The sequence below is a fragment of the Nicotiana sylvestris genome, chromosome 9, assembly GCF_000393655.2.
Source record: "Nicotiana sylvestris chromosome 9, ASM39365v2, whole genome shotgun sequence".
Classification (NCBI taxonomy): Eukaryota; Viridiplantae; Streptophyta; class Magnoliopsida; order Solanales; family Solanaceae; genus Nicotiana; species Nicotiana sylvestris.
The window spans coordinates 134,922,462-134,945,859 of record NC_091065.1 but is presented as its reverse complement, the minus strand read 5'-3'; the positions used below and the strand labels follow the sequence as shown (position 1 = coordinate 134,945,859).

At 36.9% G+C, this 23,398-nt stretch overlaps 1 protein-coding gene across 2 annotated transcripts; it reads left to right on the top strand.

The window, feature by feature from the left end:
• The first annotated feature begins 15,389 nt into the window (after window positions 1-15,389).
• On the top strand, window positions 15,390-22,665 carry LOC104228899 (beta-glucosidase-like SFR2, chloroplastic). 2 transcript variants are annotated; one of them, XM_009781446.2, is made up of 10 exons: window positions 15,390-15,707; window positions 16,488-16,845; window positions 17,047-17,185; window positions 17,811-17,977; window positions 18,379-18,600; window positions 20,645-20,813; window positions 20,918-21,151; window positions 21,248-21,397; window positions 21,464-21,593; window positions 22,180-22,665. In XM_009781446.2, the coding sequence occupies exons 1-10, from the start codon at window positions 15,530-15,532 to the stop codon at window positions 22,320-22,322; spliced, it is 1,890 nt and encodes a 629-aa protein (XP_009779748.1). In that variant the 5' UTR covers window positions 15,390-15,529; the 3' UTR covers window positions 22,323-22,665. The 2 variants fall into 2 exon arrangements, with proteins under 2 accessions (XP_009779748.1, XP_009779749.1); XM_009781447.2 differs by having other exon boundaries at window positions 15,404-15,707; window positions 16,491-16,845.
• The last annotated feature ends 733 nt before the right edge of the window (window positions 22,666-23,398 follow it).

The window sequence follows — 23,398 nt, the reverse complement described above, 5'->3', positions numbered from 1 at the left end:
GCCTCAAAGAGGACTCGATAAAAACGTACCCGGCCATCATAAGGGTCGGTAGAATCGTACCCGGCCACGTTGAGCTCGGGAAACCCAACTGATCAGTGGTTGCACAATAGGTGCCATACCCGGCCGACTATAGCGCGGCTCGGTAGAGTAAAATAGATACATATATATAATGCATGCTCGACTCATGGAATCACGTTCTAACCCTTTCGGAGTGATGTAAGGTCATTGCACCTTCGATTAACATTATGGACATCCCTACCATCAATATGAACCTTAGTGGGATTTAAGGATCATACACACTTGTTTAGAATAACTTTATAAGGAAAGAACAACATGGACAACCTTAGTTTCTAGGAGTAGATCCGTTATGAATTAGCGTACCGTTTATGTTCATGTCACTTTAGATCATGCCAAAAGAAAGAAGTAAGTGCCTTAACATACCTTGTATATTCTTCCCAACCTCAAGCTATGCAATTTCACGGCTCCTTAGTCTACAATAAGAGAAATGACACTCTCGTTATCGTTTAAGCGTCGTAACTATTATGTATCGACCACAACCTATTTTACAATGAAACGGACAGAACCTCCCCTATATATATGACTTCACACTAGTCAAAACAATCACAAACAGCCCAACATACCCCGATCACTTCATACACAACACGACAACCATAATAGTGTCAACCAACCCGAAAATGTTACGACGAACGACCAACAAACAACCTTGCCATTATGTGGTGTTTATCCACAACCTTCATCCTCTCAACTCCATAAAAATAGTAGTAAAAGAGACAACCCAATACCAACACGAAACAGCCCAAAAATATTCCCACAAGTTCATCAACTCAAAAATAATTTTTCAGTTTACTTAAACACGTTTCGACTTGTCTTTTCTTTCAAATTGGGAAATACAACCAAAAGTACATCATTATACCTCTTATCCAATAAACCAGCCATGAATTCAACTTAAAAATAAGTTTACAACCAGCCAACCATTACACAAGAACAAACAACATACCATTCTTTCGAAACTAGCTAGGTCTATTCTTTACGATCGAGTTACAACTCGCAAATGCATAGATAATGGAAGGAGAAGCATAAACTTACCTTGTACTGAGTATAACCCACGAAACCTGGTCCTTTTTCATCAAAAATAAGTTCCTCAACACGGCTACAAGAAGGAGAAAGAGAAACTAGCAAGCTGTCCAGACTTTTCAGCACTAGAATCGCGTCGTAACACCCGGAATACCCTAGGGTTTGTGTGGGATTTTTGGGGAGGAGTTGGAGGTGATCAATTAGGTTTTATTGGTCTGAAAGATAGGTGAAATAACTGATTTTATAATCCCTTAAAATTCCCCTCTTGACCGACTTAGTTGAGGCCTCTCTTTTTGGCAAGTAGGTGATGCACCTACTTGTCACCTACTAGCTGCGCGGTCTCGCGAAAATGCAAATATCTCTATACTCCGAGATTGTATTGATAAACGGTTTAATGAATTGAAAAATAGACTCATAGATCTTAAATTCAATATGTAGATAATCCCTTGATTCAAAGTATGTTGGGAGAAAAGCTCAGCTACATTTAACCTAAGTTTCAACTCATTTTTGAATGTAACTTGTGATGACCTTTTCCAACTTTTGTTCCACAACTTGCTTGACTTAAAAACATAACACACGACTATCATACGACTAAACTAACTCATAACATAACCTCATCATCATGTTAATCACCCTTGTCTCACCCCAAAAGTATAGGTTATAACATTCCAAACTTGTCGACATTCGACGAAACTTATTTTCTTTAATTCATTTAGCGCCTAAGCTTTCCAACCCTTTTGGTACTCGTTATTCATGATCATAAAGATTTGTAACCTCCATTATAAAAGTGTTAACTTACTTTACGTACTTTCAAAGTTGATCTCATTTCTGAGCTTACATCAATTGACTTACGGATACTCTAACATACGAAAACATAGGGTGTAACACAAGGCCCCGCCATACCAAACAATACGCGTCTAAATTATATTGACCAAACAAGCAACTCCGGAGCAAATGGAGCGCATCAACATCTTCCGCTGAGATGATAGCCTACTTGGAGGACTCTAGACCTATCTATCGGGACATGCGGGCATGAAACGCAGCGTCCCCAGGTAAAAGGGACGTCAGTACAAATAATGTACCAAGTATGTAAGGCACATAAATAAGTACATAAAAGACATGGAAGAAATATAGGGTAAATGATTCAACCTATAAGTCTGGATAACTCTGTAATTCATAAAATACTTATAGTGTCATGCATATGCATATGAATGTCATGTCATGCATAGGTACATGTGTTCATAACATCATCAAGCCTCTGAGGGTATCCTATCATATCATCTCGGCCATTGTGGGCAAAATATCAACGTATACCAGCTGATAAGGTGGTGGTGTGTATATAACGCCATAAACTTTTTCCATATCCCATATAAATATAATATACATATATACGCGTATATAACGCCATTTGGTCATGGGTCAATGTACATGTATAAATGCATGAAATGCATAAGAAATACATTAATAAAATTTTCTCGAAATGCCATAAAAATCAATATGCCTTTTGGATAAACTTCAAATACGTATTTTTCTGAGACCCATGAACGGAAGATATAATAATAATTCAATGGGGAATCAAGAATATAGACCCCTAGTATTTCTATGAATAAATTCATTTATGAAAGTTGCGTATTTTGCTTGTTTCATTTGTATCGTATGGATCTTGCCAAAAGGAAAGAAGGGATAGCCTTAACATACCTGGGTCGATTCTTTTGACAATCCATTTAACACACGTCAATTGTGACAACATGAAATCGCAAGATCGGAGTAGGAAAAAATTCATATGAGATTCTTGAGAAAGATTACACCGTACTCTCTTAGAATCGCAAAATCCCGTTGCTATTACGCAGTATAATTTCGTATGAATTTTTTTTGCTTAAGGTCGTTAGTTTTCTGAATGTTTAATCCATCTCCCTTAATTAATTTGATCACAATATTGAATATCCTTTCTTGCAGAATCTATCCATCACTTTGAAGATGTAAAAGGTCTTCATTTTTGTGAATTAAAGAAATGTTTTGATGCCATTCTTTAATCCAATGAGATAAGATGCTCATCTTTGAATTGATGCCACCTTCCAAGGTGATTCAAGATCCACTTAATGTGTCTCCATGTGGCTGTCACGTTTTGCTCATTAATCTTATCCAAAGACTTTAATTAGTCAACCCCTAATTATTAATTAACTAGTTAATTCTCTCATTATCCAATAATTCACATAATTAAGGATTATCTTAAATTACTTAAAATACTACTCACTTTTAACACACCTTATACGCCTTACTATCATGTTCATGTGGTACCTTGTATGACACTAGTCCATAAATATCGGGTATTTTAGCTCGGGCCGTATTTTATCCCAACATGACAAACTTCGACGAAATTCATTTTCTTTGATTTACTTACCCTCTAACCTTCAAGAATTTACTAATCACTTATTTCAAATAGCATTATACTTATAATCCCAAAATAATCTCATTCCCGAACATACGTTGATTAACTTACGACGAAACTTTAACGTACGAAAACATAGGGTATAACATTTGCAAGGTTGATTGGTTTGACTGAGGGTTGACTTTGTAGATATCAAGTTTAGATTATGGTTCCGGGAGTTGTTATAGGTCCGTTGTATCATTTGGGACTTGCATGAAAAATTTGAGATCATTCCGAGTTGATTTGATTTGGTTCGGCATGAGTTTTGTAAGTTGAAATTTCATTAGTTTTATTAGGATTGAATTGAGGTATGATTAATAGTTTCGATGTTGTTTGGGGACTCAAGTAGTAGGTTCGTGTTAGGTTTTAGGACTTATTGGTATGCTTGGACGGGGTCCAGGAGGCCTCGGGTGTGTTCTGGATTGGTTTCGGCTTGTTTTGAGACTTAGTTGCATTGCTGAAGTCTGTTAAGATTTGGTGCTTTCTCACCTGCAATGGTTGGGCCGCAGGTGTGGCACCTCAGAAGTAGCTACATGGTTGTAGATGCAGTGAATAGCTAGGGAAGGCTGGGTCCACAGGTGCAGACAAGGGAGCGGAGATGCGTAATCGCAGAAGCAGATTTGGGCTGGATGAGCAGGGCTCGCAGAAGCAAAAAAGCAGGTGCACATATTGGACCGTAGATATGGTAAGTTGGCTTATGGAGGAAACTCGTAGGTACGAGCAAGAGACCGCAAATGTGAAGCCGCAATTGCGGTTAAGTGACCACAAATGCGAATCACTGGGCTGAAATATCTTGAACAAGGGGTTTAATTTTATTTAGCACATTTTGAGTTAGAGAGCAAAGTTTTTGGGCGATTTTGGAGGGGATTTTCATGATTTGGATTGAGATAAGTATTTTTGACTCGATTTTGTTATTATTTCATGATTCCAAGCTCGATTTTAGTGTTTGATTAGTGATTTGAATTGGAGAAATTGAGGATTTTAGTAATAACTTATCTTAAACATAAATTGATTATTTGAAGGCCGATTTGAGGTATGAATTGGATGATTTTGGTATGGTTGGACTCATATCGGAATGAGAGTTTTAAATTTATAAGTTTTGTCGGGTTCCGAGGTGCGGGCCCTGGGTTGACTTTATAATTTTAATCAAAGATTGAATCTTTATTATCTAAAATTGTTTCCTATGACTTTAATTTATGATATTAAGTTATTTTGGCTAGATTCAAGCCGTCCGGGGGTGGATTTGCGCAGGAAGGTCTTATTAGTAGATTGATTTAGCTTGTTTGAGGTAAGTATCTTGCCTAATTTGTCTGGAAAAAATTAGCCCATAGGATTTGATCTAATTGCATTATTAGAATTATGTGAAAGGCGTGTGCATGAGGTGATTTGTGTGTGGGCTATATGTGATAATTGATTGATTTAGACACTTAGGCTATTAACACATTTTTATATAAAATTGTAGTTATATGGAATATATTTCATTGTTGAGTTATTTCCTGTTTCATTTGGTAGTTATTAAGGGATATTAACAAGCTTTTAATTAAGTTGTTTTTATATGGGGTATCTTTCATTGTTGAGATATTTTTTCGTTCCATTGTGTTTGTTAAGATTCTTGTACACATTATTTTGGAGCTATGGGATATGTATTGTGATATTGGTATTATTATTTTGGCAATGTTGTGGCATATAGGCAGGTGTGGTGCGAGTTTATTATTGTGTTTTGATGAGATGCACATGCGGCGGCATAAGGGTAGTGTTATTGATGTGCATGCATCGAGATAAGGGGATTTATGCGAGTGCTGCTAGTATCGCCCATTGGATTAGATACACGAACAGATGAAACAAGACACTCACGGGGCATATCCAAATAATGAGCAAAATATGATGACACATATGAAAAAGTGGAACCAAGATCAAATAACACAGAGGCATCTCTGTGGAAAATTGAGACAATACTGTAATCACGGCATCTGAAGCAATAGCATCTGGTCTAGCTGGGAGTGCATAGAAACGGACCTGACCACCACCTAATCGACCTCCCCCTCTAAGGAGACCCTTAGCTGACTAACCCCCACCCTTGGCTTCCTGAGAGGGTGGTGAAGTAACTGGAGCTGAATTCGAGGGCTGACTCATCTACTGAGTTGGACCACCAAGAAGACGAGGACACTGCCTCCTCATATCCCCAAACTCTCCACACTTATAACAACTCCCTGGTGCTGGAGACGGGGACTGAAGGGAACCCTTAGCACCAGGATAACTAGCAGAAGAACCTAGTACGGAAGAGCCCTGAACTAATGGAGCACGGGACGAACTTTGGGCTGGAAGGGCACTAAGTGATGAATGGCCCTGATGAGAACAGTGAGAACCATGGCCCGATGATGCCCCACGATGAACTGGGCGAGCCTACTGAGCATGTTTGAATGGACGGCCTCTGCCGTGCTGAAACTGGCCTCGCGAAGGAGTGCCACCAAACCACCAGATCCTCGAGACCTCTTGGCCTCCCTCTCATCTTGCCCCTGGTGATGAACTAACTCAATCTCTCGGGAAATATCAACAACCTGCTCAAAGGTATCACCTGACACCCTCTCTCTGGTCATAAGAATCCGAAGCTGATACGTGAGGCCATCCACGAACCTCCTGATCCTCTCCCTATCCGTAGAAACCAACCACACAACATAATGATCTAGCTCTGAAAATCTCATCTCATACTGCATCATAGTCATATCATCCTGACGCAACTGCTCGAACTGCCTGAACAGCTCCTCTCTGTGAGACCGTGGCTCATATTTCTCCAAAAAGAGAGCGGAGAACTGCTGCCAGGTAAGGGGCACTACATCAATAGGCCAACACCTCTCATAAGCCTCCCACCAAGTAAAGGAAGCTCCTGAAAACTGGAAAGTAGTGAACGAGACCCCACTGGTCTCCAAAATACCCGCTGTGCGAAGCATCCATTGACACTTGTATAAGAAACCTTGGCATCCTCTCCCTCTGCACCACTGAAGGTCGGAGGCTGAAGTCTACCAAACCACTCCAATCGACGCTGCTCATCGTCAAGCATAACTGATACCACATAATCTTGGGCTGGTGCAATCGGTTGGGTTGGAGGTGCCCCCGGTGTCTGAAGTACCTGCACAACCTGCTCAGGTGTGCAAGCAGCGGGAGTCTGAGTGCCTTCCCTGGCTTAAAAAGTAGTTGCAGCCATAGCAGCTACGACCGCCTGAGCCAGGCCAGTGCATACAAATAGAATCTGGGCTAGGGCCTCCTAAAAGCCTAGAATAATAATCGGCACATCCGGTGCCTAAGCTGGTCCTGCTAGAGCGTCCACAACTGGGACCTGATCATGAACTGGGGTGGCTGGTGGATTTGTAGGTGCTGCCCTAGTTGCTGTGCGGGCTACACTCCTGCCCCTACCACGGCCTTGACCGCGACCTCGACTTCTAGTGGCCCTAACTGGTGGTACTGGCGGTCGTCTATGCTAACCGATAACATGTGTCCTCACCATATGTGAGAGAATAGAATAACAGAAGTTTAGTACCAGAATCAACAGATTCGCACGACAGGAATTTCAAGAATGTGAAGTTTTTCCTAAAGGTTCTGCAGCCTCCTGAGGATAAGTATAGACGTCTCCGTACTGATCCGCGAGACTCTACTAAACCGGCTCATGACCCGTGAGACCTATGTAACCTAGGCTCTGATACCAACTTGTCACGACCCCAAACCATCCCGGTCGTGATGGCACCTATCACAGTACTAGGCAAGCCGATTTAACATTTACAACATCGAGTTCTTTTATAAATTCATTTTCTAATCAGATAAATCTCAAATCTCTCAATTTAATTTATATAAAAATACGCAGAAACAAGTACATAAATACATCAACACAGCCCGAATCTGATGTCACTAGTCATGAGCCACTAAGTACATCTCAACACTGTCTGCTTAATACAAAATAAGTTTGAAATATAAAGTACTAGAATAAGAAGGAGAAAGGCAGGGCTGCGAACGTCGTGCAACTACCTTGTAATCTCCGAATAAGACTCTGAAGGCAACGATCAGCTCTCACTCAGAGGCGCAGACACCTGGATCCGCACACAAGGTGCTGGGAGTAACGTGAGTACGCCAACTCAGTAAGTAACCAAAGTAAATAAAGGCTGAGTGCACTAACGAGCATTAAAATCATATACATACTTTATCAAAATTCCCAACAGAAATATCAAAGTCAAAATCTGTAGTTCAATAACTAAATATCTCGTAAAAACTCCCATTTCAATGAAAATCCATTAAAATATTTATTCAACAATTTTCAATAGAGGCTCAGTATAAAAGAAGAGTGAAAACAGAAAATCTCATAAACAAGCCCCTCGGGCAAGCCTCTCAGTCACTCGTGACTCAACTCTCGTCAATCAGTACTCACACTCAGCACTCCTGCTCAATAGATATCTCATAATAATAGCCGTTGTGGCGTGCAACCCGATCCATAATATATAATCGACTACGCTCACTGGGGGTGTACAGACTCCAGAAGGGCTCCTACAGCCCAAGCGCTATATCGCTGCAGCGCGCAACCCGATCTAACATATCGTTGCGGCATGCAATCCGATCCATATATATAAATATCGATGCGGCATGCAACCTGATCCATATATATATATATATATATATATATATATATATCTCGCTGCGGCGTACAGCGCGATCCATAGATCTATAGAATCCTACCATCAGGTCCTCGACCTCTCTCTTAGTCATTAACCTCACAGCCACTCGGGCATTTCAGTGAAAATCAGGGAACTCAACCCAAACAGTTTTCATATATTTGAAAGTAGAGTAATGAAACTGAATCAATAATAAATAGGTAAAATCATGACTGAGGATATACTTTCAAATCAAAACAGTGTGAGGAAAGTAGTAAAATACCCTAAGGGTCCTAACAGTTCGGCACAAGGCCCCAAACATGACATTCAACCCAAGTTAACAGATTTATTTCTAAAACACATGGATATCATATAAAGTTTATCAAAATATGCAACTCTATAGTCGCCACGGGACGGACCAAGTTACAATCCCTACGGGTGCACGCCCACATGCCCGTCACCTAGCATGTGTGTCACCTTATTTATCAAAATAGTACGAAATTTTGGGGTTTCATACCCTCAAGTCTAGATTTATAATCGTTACTTACCTCGAACCGAATGGAAATCTACTCCGCAATGTCCTTGCCTCTCGACTCGTCCTCAAATCAGAATCATAACATCAATACAAGCCAAAGGGACAAAGCCCATGCAAAAATCATCAAATAAAAGTCAAAATTCTGAAATTGGTCAAACCCGACCCCCGGGCCACGTCTCGGAATCCGATAAAAATACATCAATAGAATTCTTATCCTCTCACGAGTCCATACATACCAAGAACATTAAAATCGGACCTCAAATGGTCCCTCAAATCCCCAATTTTACCTCTCCAAATTCAAGCCCTAACTTCCCAATTTTTCACCCTTAATCTCATAAATTTCCATGTTTAATCCACTGTAATTCACCATAGATACAAGTATTAGGTTCAAAAATCTTACCTCAACAAGAATTCCCTTGATTTCCTCTCCAAAACCATCCAAAAGCTTGAATCCCGACTTCAAAAATGGTGGAATGGGCTAATTTTTGCAAAGGGGAACTTATATACTTTTTGCCCACTGATTTCCGCACCTACGGCAAAAAATCGCACCTGCTGACCGCACATGCGGTCATCTTAACCGCATCTGCAATTTTTATTAAAGTCCTCAGGCACCGCACCTGCGACCCAGGTCTCGCACCTGCAACTCGCAGATGTGGTCTAACTGCCCGCTCCTGCGACCATATCGCTTATACGCTCAGGCTTCCGCTTCTGCGGCTTGAACCTGTGGTCCCTAATCCGCAGGTGCGGTTATGACAGAACACAGCAGCTTCAGCTGCTCCGATTCAAGTCCAAACTTTCCGGCAACCTTCCAAAATTATTCCGAGGTCCCCGGGACCTCAACCAAAAATACGAATAAGTCAAATATCATCATTCCAACTCATACCAACACTCGGAACACTCAAAACAACCTCGAAACACCAAATCACCCTCGGATTCAAGCCTAAGGATTCCAAAACTTCTGAATTCTGCAATCGATCCAAAAACATATCAAACCTCATCCGAATGACCTGAAATTTTGCACACACATTACAATTGACATAACAGACCTACTCCAATTTTTGGAATTCCATTCCAAGCCCGATATCAAGATTTCCACTGCAAACCGAAAAATGCCAAATTTTCAATTTCGCCAATTCAAGCCTAAATCTACCACGGACCTCCAAATTACATTCTGAACATGCTCCTAAGTCCCAAATCACCTAACGAAGCTATCCGAACCATAAAAACCAAATTCCGAGATTGTTTACTCACAAGTCAACTTTTGGTTGACTTTTCCAACTAAAGCTTCCAAAGTAGAGACTAAGTGTATCATTTCACTTCATGACCAATCCAAACATAGAACAACCGATACGAGATGATGAAATACAACTGAAAAACACATAAAGAAGCAGAAATAGGAAGAACGGGATTGTGACTCATGAAACGACTGACCGGGTCGTTACACACCACTATCCTAAAGGTGTGATTTTGGGGTCGTGACATTGTTTCAGCATTGGTAACAACAAAAGCCTCAAAGACAACTATCTTCTTCAGCAACCGATTTCTTTCAATTTTAAAAGCATCAAATTTTCTCCTTTGAATGCTAGTGATAATTACATCTCTCGGGGGAAATACAACATCATCCCATTTCAATAACTACAATCTTATTTCAACCAAGCTATTGCACATTAAAATCATCGATAATGTTCCAATAGAACTAATACCTTACACCATAAAAAAATAGAATGCATAATGCAAATTAAACTTACTTCGGGCAATGAACACTTGTAAAACGTCTCCAGTATTCATAAGAGTTGTCTCCATAAAATAATGCGCTACAAATCTGCAACGACACTTCCTCTTTGATTCAATTGAGCCACTCGAACCCGTAGACATTTTAAAGAGTTAACACATGTCACAACCCAAAATTCGTCATGTCGTGATGGCACTTAACCCGACCCGCTAGATAAGCCGAATAACCATCAACAAAACTGAAATCAAGTAATAAGAGACAATGGATAAAATAATTGAACTTTCTATACAAATCACAAGGACTGATAGTACAAATCATAAGCTTTTAAGACTTAGAGTTTACAAAGATGGTACGAAGTAGATACATCATTTGTTTGAAATATATATAAACATATTTGCAAATCTATGACTACCAAGGACAAGTGCCAGCTGTAACCGGAATGCAGATACCTCTTCAATGCCAGTTCCCGCCGTACACAACAACATCACCATCAAGATCTACACGCAAGGTGCAGAAGTGTAGTATGAGTACAACCGACCCTATGTACCCAGTAAGTATATTGTCTAACTTCGGTGAAGTAGTAAGAAGGCTCTTTAGTTAAAAGATACTCATTAATACAACCTGTGCAGTAGACTAGCAATAGAAAAATTACTAAAATATAACAGAGAAGAGTACAAGAAAAAATATACGAAGCAGTAAAAGAATCATTAGAAGAAATTATGGTCAATATTCCTCAATTTGACAACCAACCATTTCCTTAGTACGTGACCATCGAACCTAAGGTAGTAAATCCAGAACTTTCATGGCGTGGGAAGTGAACTCAAAATATCAAATCAAATAGCACGACAACACCCTTCGTGCATTTATCTCATTCTCACTAATATACATATAACAATAACAACCAAGTGAAAGAAATTCCAATAATTGTAATGACAAACTGGAAATTATACAAGTAGCAATAACGAACACGGTACATATGGACAACAGTAACAGATTAGGTAGAGGCATAGAAGTATTGATAGCAATTAAGATGGAAGAACATAAATTTCACTAACTAACATTGTAGAAGGCTTAGATAAAGATATAAAAAATATAAAGGAAGCATGATCTTTATAAGCTAAACAAATAGAAGGCATGGATAACTAATATGATAAAAGGTTTAGATGTAGATATAACAAACATGAAGAAAGCATGATCCTTATAAGCTAAACAAATAGAAGACATGGATAACTAACATGATAGAAGGCTTAATTGTAGATATAACAAACATGAAGGAAGCATGATCTTTATAAGCTAAACAAATAAAAGGCATAGATTACAAACATTATAGAAGGCTTAGATGTAGATATAACAAACATGAAAGAAATCATAATATTTACAAGTTAAATAGATAGAATGCATAGAGGACAAAGGCAGAACAACAACGACAAGTCACATAGAAAACATAGGTGCAATAGTAACAACTCAAGATAAAGGCATGAACTTATACACAAGGAAAAGATATCACGATATAATGCATGTCTCTCATCTTCGCCTGCACGGAAACACTCTTTGTGCCATGAACACATGATAATATAAAACAATGGTACGACATCACCCTTCGTGCTTTTACTCTCATCCTCACATGGCACGACATCACCCTTCGTTCTTAACTCATCCGGACCTAACATAACCATCAAAACTCCGTTCCGAGATTAATTATATAAAAGTCAAACTTGATCAATTCTTCCAACTTAAAGCTTCTTGGTTGAGAGTGATTCTTCCAAATCAATCCCGATCGCCTGAAAATCAAAACTGATGTTTCACATCAGTCACAATACATCATACGAAGCTACTCATGACCTCAAACTGCCTAACTAAATGCACATTCTTAAAATGATCAGTCGAGTCGTTACAACACAAAATCAATATGATGTGGCATCTCCCATAGTGTAGGCATCCTATTTATTTTTTTTTCTTATTTTTTTGACTTTTTTCTTTCATTTTAACTATTTATTTTATTTTAAAAATTCACATCCATAACTCATACCTTTTGATTGAGGGTTGTGACCTTTCAAGTCCATAACCCCCAATTATTTAATATGGTATAAATTATATTTTGTGTTGTGGCTTTTCTAATCCATAATCTCCATTTGTTTAATGTATTATAAATTGTATCTTCCTTCATTTTCTCCTACTCTGCATCCCGTACTCTTATATTGAGTAACTTTATGCAGGGTAGTGACCACTGATGAATTTGTAACAGGAAGCACATGTTGCTCCAATGGCGTCGCCATAATCTTTTCAGAAGCCAAAAGTAACATGGCCTTGAACATAAGTAACATGGTCTTGCTGATGTTCCTTATCAACGGTGGGTTTTTTCCATCAAATAAAACAAGTAATTTACCTATTTACTTTTATTGATAGATTTTTGGAATAACAATATCTTTTTATATTTATATTTTAACTCATATACTTGATTTTTGGAGTTTTGAGTGGATGGTTCAATGGAGGATAAGCTTAGGTGGTATTGTTTGCTCTCTATTTTCTCTTTTTAGAGTGCCATTATGTACCCAACTGGGATACTCAAATCTATAATTTGTGTTGTTCATGATGTGTCATTGAATTTCCATGACAGAACTTGGTAAAACTTACTTTTGCATTTTAATTCTCAGTATATTTTTATGAAAAGGTGTATCGTGGTCCAGTAAACATATCATGTTGTGCCAGAATCTATCGCATTTCTAGTGCTACCCTCGTGCTTTGGTTTGAATATAACCATTGCAAAAGTTTAAAAGACCTTTCTTATGAATTACATCCATCGACCAGGATGATGATTTTGTAGAGGAGTGAGTTCTATTGTAAGTGTGGAAACTCATCTTTTTCCCTTTTTATGAAATTTTTATTTATTGATTAAAGTCTATTATCTAGCTATATTCGTAGGTGACTTTGTCCCAGAATGATTATTTGAAGAGGAGCGTAACTGCCTCGAATCAAAATAAATAATAATACATAGCAAAAGAAAAGGAAGTGAAAATGTAAATGTAAATGCTCCGATCATACATTTAAGTTACATTCGTTAATTTTTTTAACAACTTTTCTCTCTTACTTTCTTATTTGACATTTAGAATATATGAAAAGCTATAAAAACATAATTTTAACTTCCAAGAGGTATATACGTATTTATGTACAAAGTTAAAAAATGTAATATTCATAAGATAAAGTTGAAATGTTTCGGACAAAAAAAAAAAGTTGAAATGTTAAAATTACGTAACAAAAAACTAGAGGAAACAACATTTTTGTAACTTCGTCAACCACTATTAACTTTCATTGAATAGATCAGCCTATGTTAGGTCTCCTTAAGGTTTGCATTATATTGCTATATACGACCTTTTTTCAAGTCCACTAATTCGTATGATTTATCATGTCAAGAATCCTCTTCAACATTCCCTATCATATGAAGATAAATGTTTCATCTAATTGTTTTTATCAAATTATTACTAAAAGTTCAATAGTATGAAGTCAAACCACCTCCTTTAGTACGTGGATTCTTGTAATATCTTTTTTTTTTTTTCCTATTCAAGTTCATCAGCACCAATAAAACTTTGTTTGGTTTTTCTAATGATTATTATTATTATATTCACCTAAAATAGTTATTTTGAAGTTTTAAGCTAGGGTGGTAATCAACAACAAAAAAATTAATAGTGAATTATTAACTTTACATTGATTAAAATGTGACTTGAAACTAACTATAATATAAATGAATTTTACTTACTAACATATCTAAAGCTATATGTGTTGTATCATGCAGTGGCGCTACATCTATAACCTATAAGTTCAAAAATAATAAAGGTCAACGGTACTTTTGTTTGGAAGATTAACTACATTTGTGATTGGCATGCATATAAATCAAAAAACTAAGAGGTCGAATATAAAAGAGAGAGATCATCAAATTTTAAAAGCGAGACTCATTAAAGTGTAGGTGATGTTGTCATCGCCAGAAAATATGAAGGAGATCAAAGACACAATATAATTAATGCTAGGGGAACATACGTAAAAAAAAAAAAGCCAAGACTTAGATTAACAATTTAAAGATAATAATGTCATTGGTCTTGAGTAACTTATATGTATTAGTAAGATTGTTGCTCGACCACATGATTTACTAGTTTCAATATGAACTCACACTTTTTCACTATAATCTGGTAAAATTATTATATATGTAATTTAATCAATATATAAGACTAATGTTTGCATGAATATACAAAAACAAAAAAAATTAACTTGTTTCATCTCGATTGAAATTACAACAGATCATCCTATAAATTATTTATGTTTTTACAATCTTTAATAATAAAACTTGAAATTTAATCTATTTGGATTTGAAAACTAAAAAGAATCTTTTTTTTTTATATTCAAATGTTATAAAAGGTTTATCGTGTATATCTAATAAGGTTTTTACGATCGTGCTACAAATGCACTAGTAATTATTATACTCCCTTCGTTTTAATTTAAATGATACTTTTCCTATTAGTCTATTCTAAAAAGAATGACACATTTTATATTTAGAAACAATTTAACTTTAAATATTTTATTTTACCTATTTTAGCGTTAATGAGAATCTTTTATAACCACACAAATATTATGACTCCACAAAATTTTTGCCCTTTAAACTTTAGGACCACATATTTCAAATATTTTTTTTCTTAAACTTTATGGTAAGTCAAACTAAATCATCTAAATTAAATTTTAAAACTAGGTATAGGATCCGTTAGTTAAAAATATAGGATCAATAGGCCAAAGTGGCGTGAAAATATTGAACTTTTAACTAGAAGTTTTATTTTGTATGTGATACAACTTACACTAGTTCTATAACACTCATTTTTATGTCATAAATTTGTGGACCCAATTTTATACTTGTGGGTCCACAGAAATAAAATAAAATTTTCCACTTTTAACGGATGGCAATCACTGTGTGTTCCGTCGTCATCACCGTTGCGAATGACTCCAATTTCTTTTAAAAGAAAGCACAATGCTTCACGCAAACTGAGTTTGTATTGGCTCGCAGGGGTTCTATTCTTCACACAAACAGCCCCACAGTGCAACTGTCTGCTTCTGGATTGTTAACCATGTCAGTGATTGCTCTTTTCACGGCGGCGACGAAGCTCGCCGGAGTCCTAGTAACGGTCACTGTTGCCGCCAATGCCTTTTCCTACTCTGTCTACCGGAAGAAGAACCTCAAGCAATTTCGCGCTCCCATAGACGACTCCGCCGATGTTCTTGCTCACTTCAATGTCAATCCCTCTGGTAAATGAACTCCTTTTAGCTTTTAAACCTAATCGAAAACTTTTCAATTAGCCTATTCTATCTGTTTCATTTTTTTTATGGAAGTGTGTGATTGAACATGGAGTTTAAGATGCTATGGAAGGAAAGGAATTTAGTTAATATATTAGTTCGACAGAGAAAATGTTATGTACAAGTTGAGCGAGTACGTTATTCCATTTTGGATGGTCAGTTGATATAATTTTTTTTTTTCTCAGTTGATATAAATTGACTTCGTCAGTAAGTTAAATGAACACTTGGTCTAATCATTGTGAAGCAAGATTTTATTTTAGCTTACGCTTACTTAAACTCTGGATAGAAAGGTGGATGGTCCCTTATCCCTGAAAAGAAAAAGAGGAAGGTTGATGAGCCTTACCTGAATATCCACCTTCCTAAAACTCTTATTCACCCTACACTGGTATCCCCCATATTCTAGGGTTTCCATACGATTTTTGTGACTGATACATGCTGATAGCGTTCTTATGTGAAGTTAGATTAAGTTAGTATTTTGTGTGCTGCAACTAACTTCACATCAGTATTCAATAATCCGTGGTTTCCCCATAGAATACTCGAGGGGTGTATTATGTTATCATACAGTTTAATGCTGTAAATATGTTTCTCTTTTCAGTTATACAACTCTTGCTGCAGTTATATGGTTCATGCCTTCACATAGATGCATATGATTGTCCACAAGAAATTAACATAATTATCGAATATCTGTATATGTGTGAGTTTGTGGTTTGACCTCTCGGCAATACTATCTAGAAGGGGAGAAAGGATTCTTTTTTGGATTGGCTACAGCACCTGCACATGTTGAAGACAGGCTCGATGATGCTTGGCTCCAGTTTGCCGAAAATACTTCCTGCGACCGGTCAGAATCACATGAACACTCGCACCCTCAACCAGCAGATGCTATTATGGCCTCTGCTACAGGTGATGGTGGATCCCAGCAAGCCCCCTTAACTCAGAGAGAAGCTAACAAGACAATAAAGAGGAAAAAGTCCCTTAAGATAGCCATCGAGGCACAAATAAGAGGATTTGAGAAGTATGTAGAAGTGGAAGAGCCAACTCCAACTGAGCAGTGTGATCATAATGTTGCTGCCTGGCATAACGTCCCACACCCGTAAGTTCTGTGGTTCGGCTTAGACATTTTTATTGAAGTCTCAGAAATTATGAGTGCATAGCATGCTGAACTCTAACTAAACTAAACTCGTAAAGCTTTGCTCTCTGAACTTGTGAAGTCTCGATAACCTGATATTAAATATCAACAAACCATTATCCACTTTATTTGCTTTGACTTGTTGAATATTTGAGATTGTCTCAGGGAGGAAAGGCTAAGGTTTTGGTCTGATCCTGACACTGAATTGAAATTAGCTAAAGATACTGGTGTTCAAGTCTTTCGAATGGGAGTAGATTGGTCCAGGATCATGCCTGAAGAGCCCCTCAGTGGATTGAAAGAAACTGTAAGAACTTAACAATGAAATGCATTAGTCTACTTTTATATTGTTATTGTATTCTTTATGTTAACCATTCTTACAATTCGTGCTGACTCCTTGATTTCTTAAACTCACTTTAGCACATAAATATATCCGACTTCTGTATCACTAGAAGCATGCTGTTTTGGACGTTATGGAAACGGATTTGATGCAAACATCACCTGTGCTAACTATCTCCAATTTCAGGCAATTGTAAAATTTGTTTTCTCTGTTCCGAATTTCATATCAGCCTTTGTTTTGGTTTCCTAAAATTAATTTCCCCCTAAGAAGACCATATCTTCTACCCAAAGTAATATAACACCAGAATTTATGTGGACTTGCTGGTACTTTAATAATAGAGCCTTTCTCTTTTTCACTTTTCTAAATCTGGAGTGAGAGGTAGCCCTCACGTGTTCTCCCACCTTACACTAAAGAATATACTTTTTGATTCTTATCTTTTTCATTTTTGGTGTCAAGGCAAAATCAGGAATTATATTTTGATATTCTTTTGGGGAGGGGGATTGGGAATATGAAGATCACGTGGTTAAAGTAATGTGGTGAATATGCTTTACATACTCCTAAGACATATTAAATTACTTGATATATCCTATAGGTCAATTTTGCGGCATTGGAGCGATATAAATGGATCATTAATAGGGTCCGATCCTATGGGATGAAGGTCATGCTGACATTGTTTCATCACTCTCTACCACCGTGGGCAGGAGAATATGGGGGATGGAAATTGGAAAAGACAGTTGACTATTTCATGGAATTTACCAGGTTTGGTTACTGTATATTTTAGTTCTTCAGGGTCAGGCTCATATCAACAACAACATACCCAGTGTAATCCCAAAGTGAGTTTTGGGGAGGGTGGAGTGTACGCAGACCTTACCCCCACCTTGTGTGAGGTAGAGAGGCTGTGGGATCAGGCTCATATATATCAGATAATTACCCCATCATGTAGCTTAAATTATAGGTACTTGATACTTGTTCTTTACTCCGATATCCTTAGTCTGCCAATCAACTATCTAAATATGATGTACAATTTGGTAGCAATTATGGCCAATCACATGTAACACACTTAGTCAACCAGCATAATTATGCAGTTCATGTTTAACACTGTAATGGGCTTGCAAGGGATACTCTCCTGTTACTAATGGGTATGTGCTCCATTGTTACAGGCTTGTTGTTGACTCTGTTGCAGATATAGTGGACTATTGGGTCACTTTTAACGAGCCTCATGTCTTTTGTATGCTCACTTACTGTGCTGGTGCCTGGCCTGGTGGTAATCCTGATATGCTGGAGGTTGCTACTTCTGCTTTACCTACTGGTGTCTTCAATCAGGCCATGAACTGGATAGCAATTGCGCATTCAAAGGCATACGATTATATCCATGAAAAGAGGTATCCAGCTACTCCATGTACTTCTCTTTCTCTTTTCACTCCATGGTACAATGAGATCTTCATTTCCCCATCATGTTTAAAGGCATTTCAGTGACTTCAAGTTTGTTATTTGATTGATTTTCTTTCTACTGTTTTAGAGTTTGTTGTTAATATTATTTTTTTCTTCCGGAGAGGAATTATTGTGAGATTGGACTGATCCAGAAAAAAAAAAATTATTGTGAGATTGGAAAGATGTTATTGAGATGTGTACTACACCACTACATTAAAGAGCTCCAAATACCCTGTGAGGCAGATCCAGGCTTCAAGAGGATTAGTGAGCCTACACTACCTTTAACATAGACGTTCAATCTGATTATATGGAATTTGATGGTGATAACAACTAAATAACTGTAGTTAGTTGATACTATCAGTACCATACGTAACGATAAGACCAAGGATGTGATTCAAGATCATAGAGGGATACTATAGCATATAGGGATTAGACTTCGAAGAAAGAAAGATAAGAAACTTTTTTTTGTTTTTGGGAATTTTATTACCAGTATCAAATTTGATCTAATCTTATTTTGCAAGAAAATAATCCTACATCTATTAAATGCAATTTGAATTTAATTTATTAGGTAATAACTAGATATTACTTTGTTTGGTGATACTAGATGTTGATCCAAAAATAGGTATTTTATCTTTATTTGGTGATACTAGATGTTAATCCAATTTTTTTATTTTTTAGAGATTTATGTAGTATTTAAAAGAAAAATCACGCATAAATATCTTAAGTTAAATATATATGCCAAATTGTGAAACTAGTTACTAAGTATGTGTAGGGGTGTTCATTGTTCGGTCTGGATCTGTTTTTTCCTAAAAAGAAACCAAACCAAGTAAGTCGCTTCTTCAAATATTGGAACCAAACCAAACCATTAAGTCGGTTTTTTATCGATTTGGTTTTTGTTGGTTTTTCGATTTTTTCGGTTATTTATCGGGTTTTTTCTTAAATATGAGACATACACTACCAAACACATATTCCGACGACTATATTTTCAACGTAATACTATCAAACCCACCGCTGGGCCGTGATGGCGTCTAACGTCCACTTGCTAGGCAAGCCAACATTAGTACACAATTACTCATTGTAAAACCAATTTAGAAGCAGTTTAATAAGAAATAAAGCTGTAGAAATTCAAAATAGATATAATAACTTCAAACGTTCAAATAAAAAGTTAAATCTTAAAAAGATGAGTGTCTTTAAGCGACTATAGATAACGAAAATTACAGTTTAGCAAATAGTTATTCCATTTAGCGCAGTGACTGTTCTACAACAATTTATTCACAACAATCGAAATGAAAACAAAAAAAAAGAAAAGAAAAAAGAAGCAAATACATGCTGAGCCTTTGAAAAGTGAACATTGTGCTAAAATTGAAAATGATGTACAAGAGTGTTTGGCAGGAGTCTTGTATTTGAGACGTGAACTACTCAAGTGTTGGTGCAACTTCAGTTCAAATTTTAGGGATGTTTTTAGGTGATTTATTTTTGTGATAGAGAAGTCTGCTACTAAGTCCTCAATTTGAAGGAAAGTGACATTTTTGTTACAAATATGGAACAGGGTTCTTTCTGGTATTTCCAGGCATAAAAGTAACATGTTCTTGACAAATAGATCCTAAACATTTTAGCAAATGGATAGAAAGGTTGCACATACTATCTGGAAAGCAATATTGTCCTACTTCAAATTAATAGCTCATTGCAGGCCATTCCGGTCCATAACTTCCAAATGAAAACCATAGAGAAACTTGAAATATTTTGAATACCTAAAGTTGCAAAGACGTGCTTTCTTAAGCTGTAGTATCGCTTCTTCATTTATTCCTTTGTACTTCGTCAGGAAATTGAGTCCTATTTCAGCACAGTTGAACTTCGGTTTAGCAGCATGCAGCCCTTGTGCATGTGATCATTTGGAACATTTTAATTTAATACTACTGTGCGTTCTATCTTGATTTTCTTTTGCCCTTCATCTGTCTTGATTTCGTTTGATTGTTCTTGACCTATGTTACTCAGCAAACCAGCGAATGCCATTGTTGGAGTAGCTCACCATGTCTCATTTATGCGTCCATATGGACTATTTGACATCGCTGCCGTCTCACTTGCCAATTCTTTGACTCTTTTTGCTTTTCTGGATAGTATTTCCGACAAGATGGATTACATTGGAATTAATTACTATGGACAGGTATTGGAGTGTTTGGACAAAGTTCAAATGGAAAAACTCTTGTTCTGTTTTTCTATTGCCTCGTTTTTGTGACATTAAACTCTGTGCTTCTTTGACTTGAGCAGGAAGTCATTTGTGGTGCAGGATTGAAACTAGTGGAGACAGATGAGTACAGTGAATCTGGGCGTGGAGTCTATCCTGATGGCTTGTTCCGTGTGTTGCTCCAGTTTAATGAAAAATACAAACATCTTAATCTTCCCTTTGTAATCACTGAAAATGGTGTTTCTGATGAAACGGACTTGATTAGAAAACCATACTTGTTGGAACATCTGCTTGCAACTTACGCAGCCATGATAATGGTTTTGACTCTTTGGACTTCATCTCTTAATATATTCCAAGACTTCACCAACTTTATTTGATTGATTATGTGGACTTGCTTCTTTTTACTAATTCAGGGTGTTCGTGTGCTTGGGTACTTGTTTTGGACTATCTCTGATAACTGGGAATGGGCGGATGGGTATGGTCCTAAGTTTGGACTTGTAGCAGTTGATCGTGCCAATAATCTTGCTCGGATTCCACGTCCTTCATACAATTTGTTTTCAAAGGTAACCCTTCTTTCTGATATCTCCTCATATTCTTCTTGATAATTTTGCTGACATCATGATTTTCAGATTGTAGCATCTGGAAAAATAATGCGGGAAGACAGGGAACGTGTGTGGGGTGAGCTCCAAACCGCCACTAACGAGGGAAAAAAGAGACCGTTCTATCGATCGGTGAATAAATATGGCTTAATGTATGCAGGTAATACAGAAAAGTCAAGTCTACTTTTGGCCTGAAACAGGTTCCAGACAATTCAAGATTTTAATCAAAATTTTGATCTAGATCTCCTTGGAAATCTATATAAAAGGCATAATTGGGCCAATGTTTAGATCTAGAGTAGACATACTGCAATTTTGAATCTAAAAGAAGCTACGTTATGATGGATTCTTCCAAATGCTAATTTGGTGCCACTGCTCGGTAGTTCCATTTGTCTGTTGATCTAGCCATAAATAACTTTCATATGAGGGACTTCTGATGTTTTACACTTGCTGGATAGCATTCTACAAGACAAATGGCTTTACTCATGGTTTAATCTCGTGGTTGACCTTTGTCGAGTGTTTTTGCTGTGGTTGGTAAACTAGGTTAGCTTAAAGGGAAATGTCACTTTAATTGCCTTAATACTTTAGCAGGCTACCTCAAGCATGACACCTGCATGGGAGAACAATTTTTTTTTTTTTTTTTGTTTGTTTGTTTCCTCAATGATAAAGTTTACACAGTGATTCCGCCCTCCTTATCTTCACAAGTATTACAAATTGCCATTTATTGTTATGATCTGTTCGTTTCTCAGGAGGCCTTGACGAGCCCTTATGGCGACCTTATGTAAAAAGAGATTGGCGGTTTGGGCACTATAAGATGCAAGGTTTGCAGGATCCGTTGAGCCGTTTTGCACGATGTCTTCTGCATCCTTTCTCACTCAAAAAGAAGGCCTGAGAGAGAGAGTGGTACATTGACTCGTGAGCCTCTCTTGGCAAATATCTAGTTACTACTGCATCAGATTGTTTAAAAAATTCTCCTTGAGAATCCTTAACTGGATGCTATAGTAAGGTATGCCTGTCAGCAATGGCCCTGCCTTTGTTCCCTCATGGATGAATAGTATTTTTCCATTGAACGCTTTTTTTCCCTGATGTGGTGATTAGGAGATAAATAAGATCATGCAGAATGCTATTATTTCTGTAGTATATTTTAGTGCTATGTATAATTAGTTTCTTATTAAGCTTCTGTTAATATTTGTTTACTAAGGAATCTAAATTTAGATGGAGGGTATTGTTCTATATCTAGGGTTTTGTGAAGCCTGTGACTTCACTCTGCTTTTAATTTTTTATTTTACTAGTCTTAGGGTACGCATTTTGCGTCTGTACCTTTATCAATAATATAACTAATCTCTTATGAACAACACAAATAATATTGAAAATAGTTTTGCGTTATAAAATAAAAATTTACAAAAAATTGCGAGTTCTTGAAAATAATGTGTTAATCATGTCTGGTGTATGGATCCACTTTAGTAATTTTTCCTCCGGTTTGTTTAAGTATTTACTTATTGTAAAAACAATATATGGAATAGTCTTTCTTTTTGTAATGTTTGTGCAAATCCTAGCTTGTGTACCTATTTTAATGACTGTACAATTAAAAAAATCTTTTTTATTCGCCCGCCAAATAAATTTATTTTCTTTCTCTCCCGATTGTTCTTACACCACAAGGAATTATAGGATTTTTTTATTTCTCAAGTATTCAACTGAGTTTTTGGGTAGCTTCTTTCATTAAACCTTTTTTTGTCCTGATGTTTGATGTGAATAATATAATATCTCCAATAACATAAAGTTTAAACTTTTTTTTTCATGAGTTTATATTATTAATTTGATGCATTGTGCATATAGAAACCCTTTATCAATTCACTTTATTTTGTTTATTGTTTTGTTTACCCTTAAAATTGGATAACAATTAAACTTATAAGTGGTTTTAAGGATATGTGATTTCACTTGGCACAAACTGATAATTATAAGAATTAA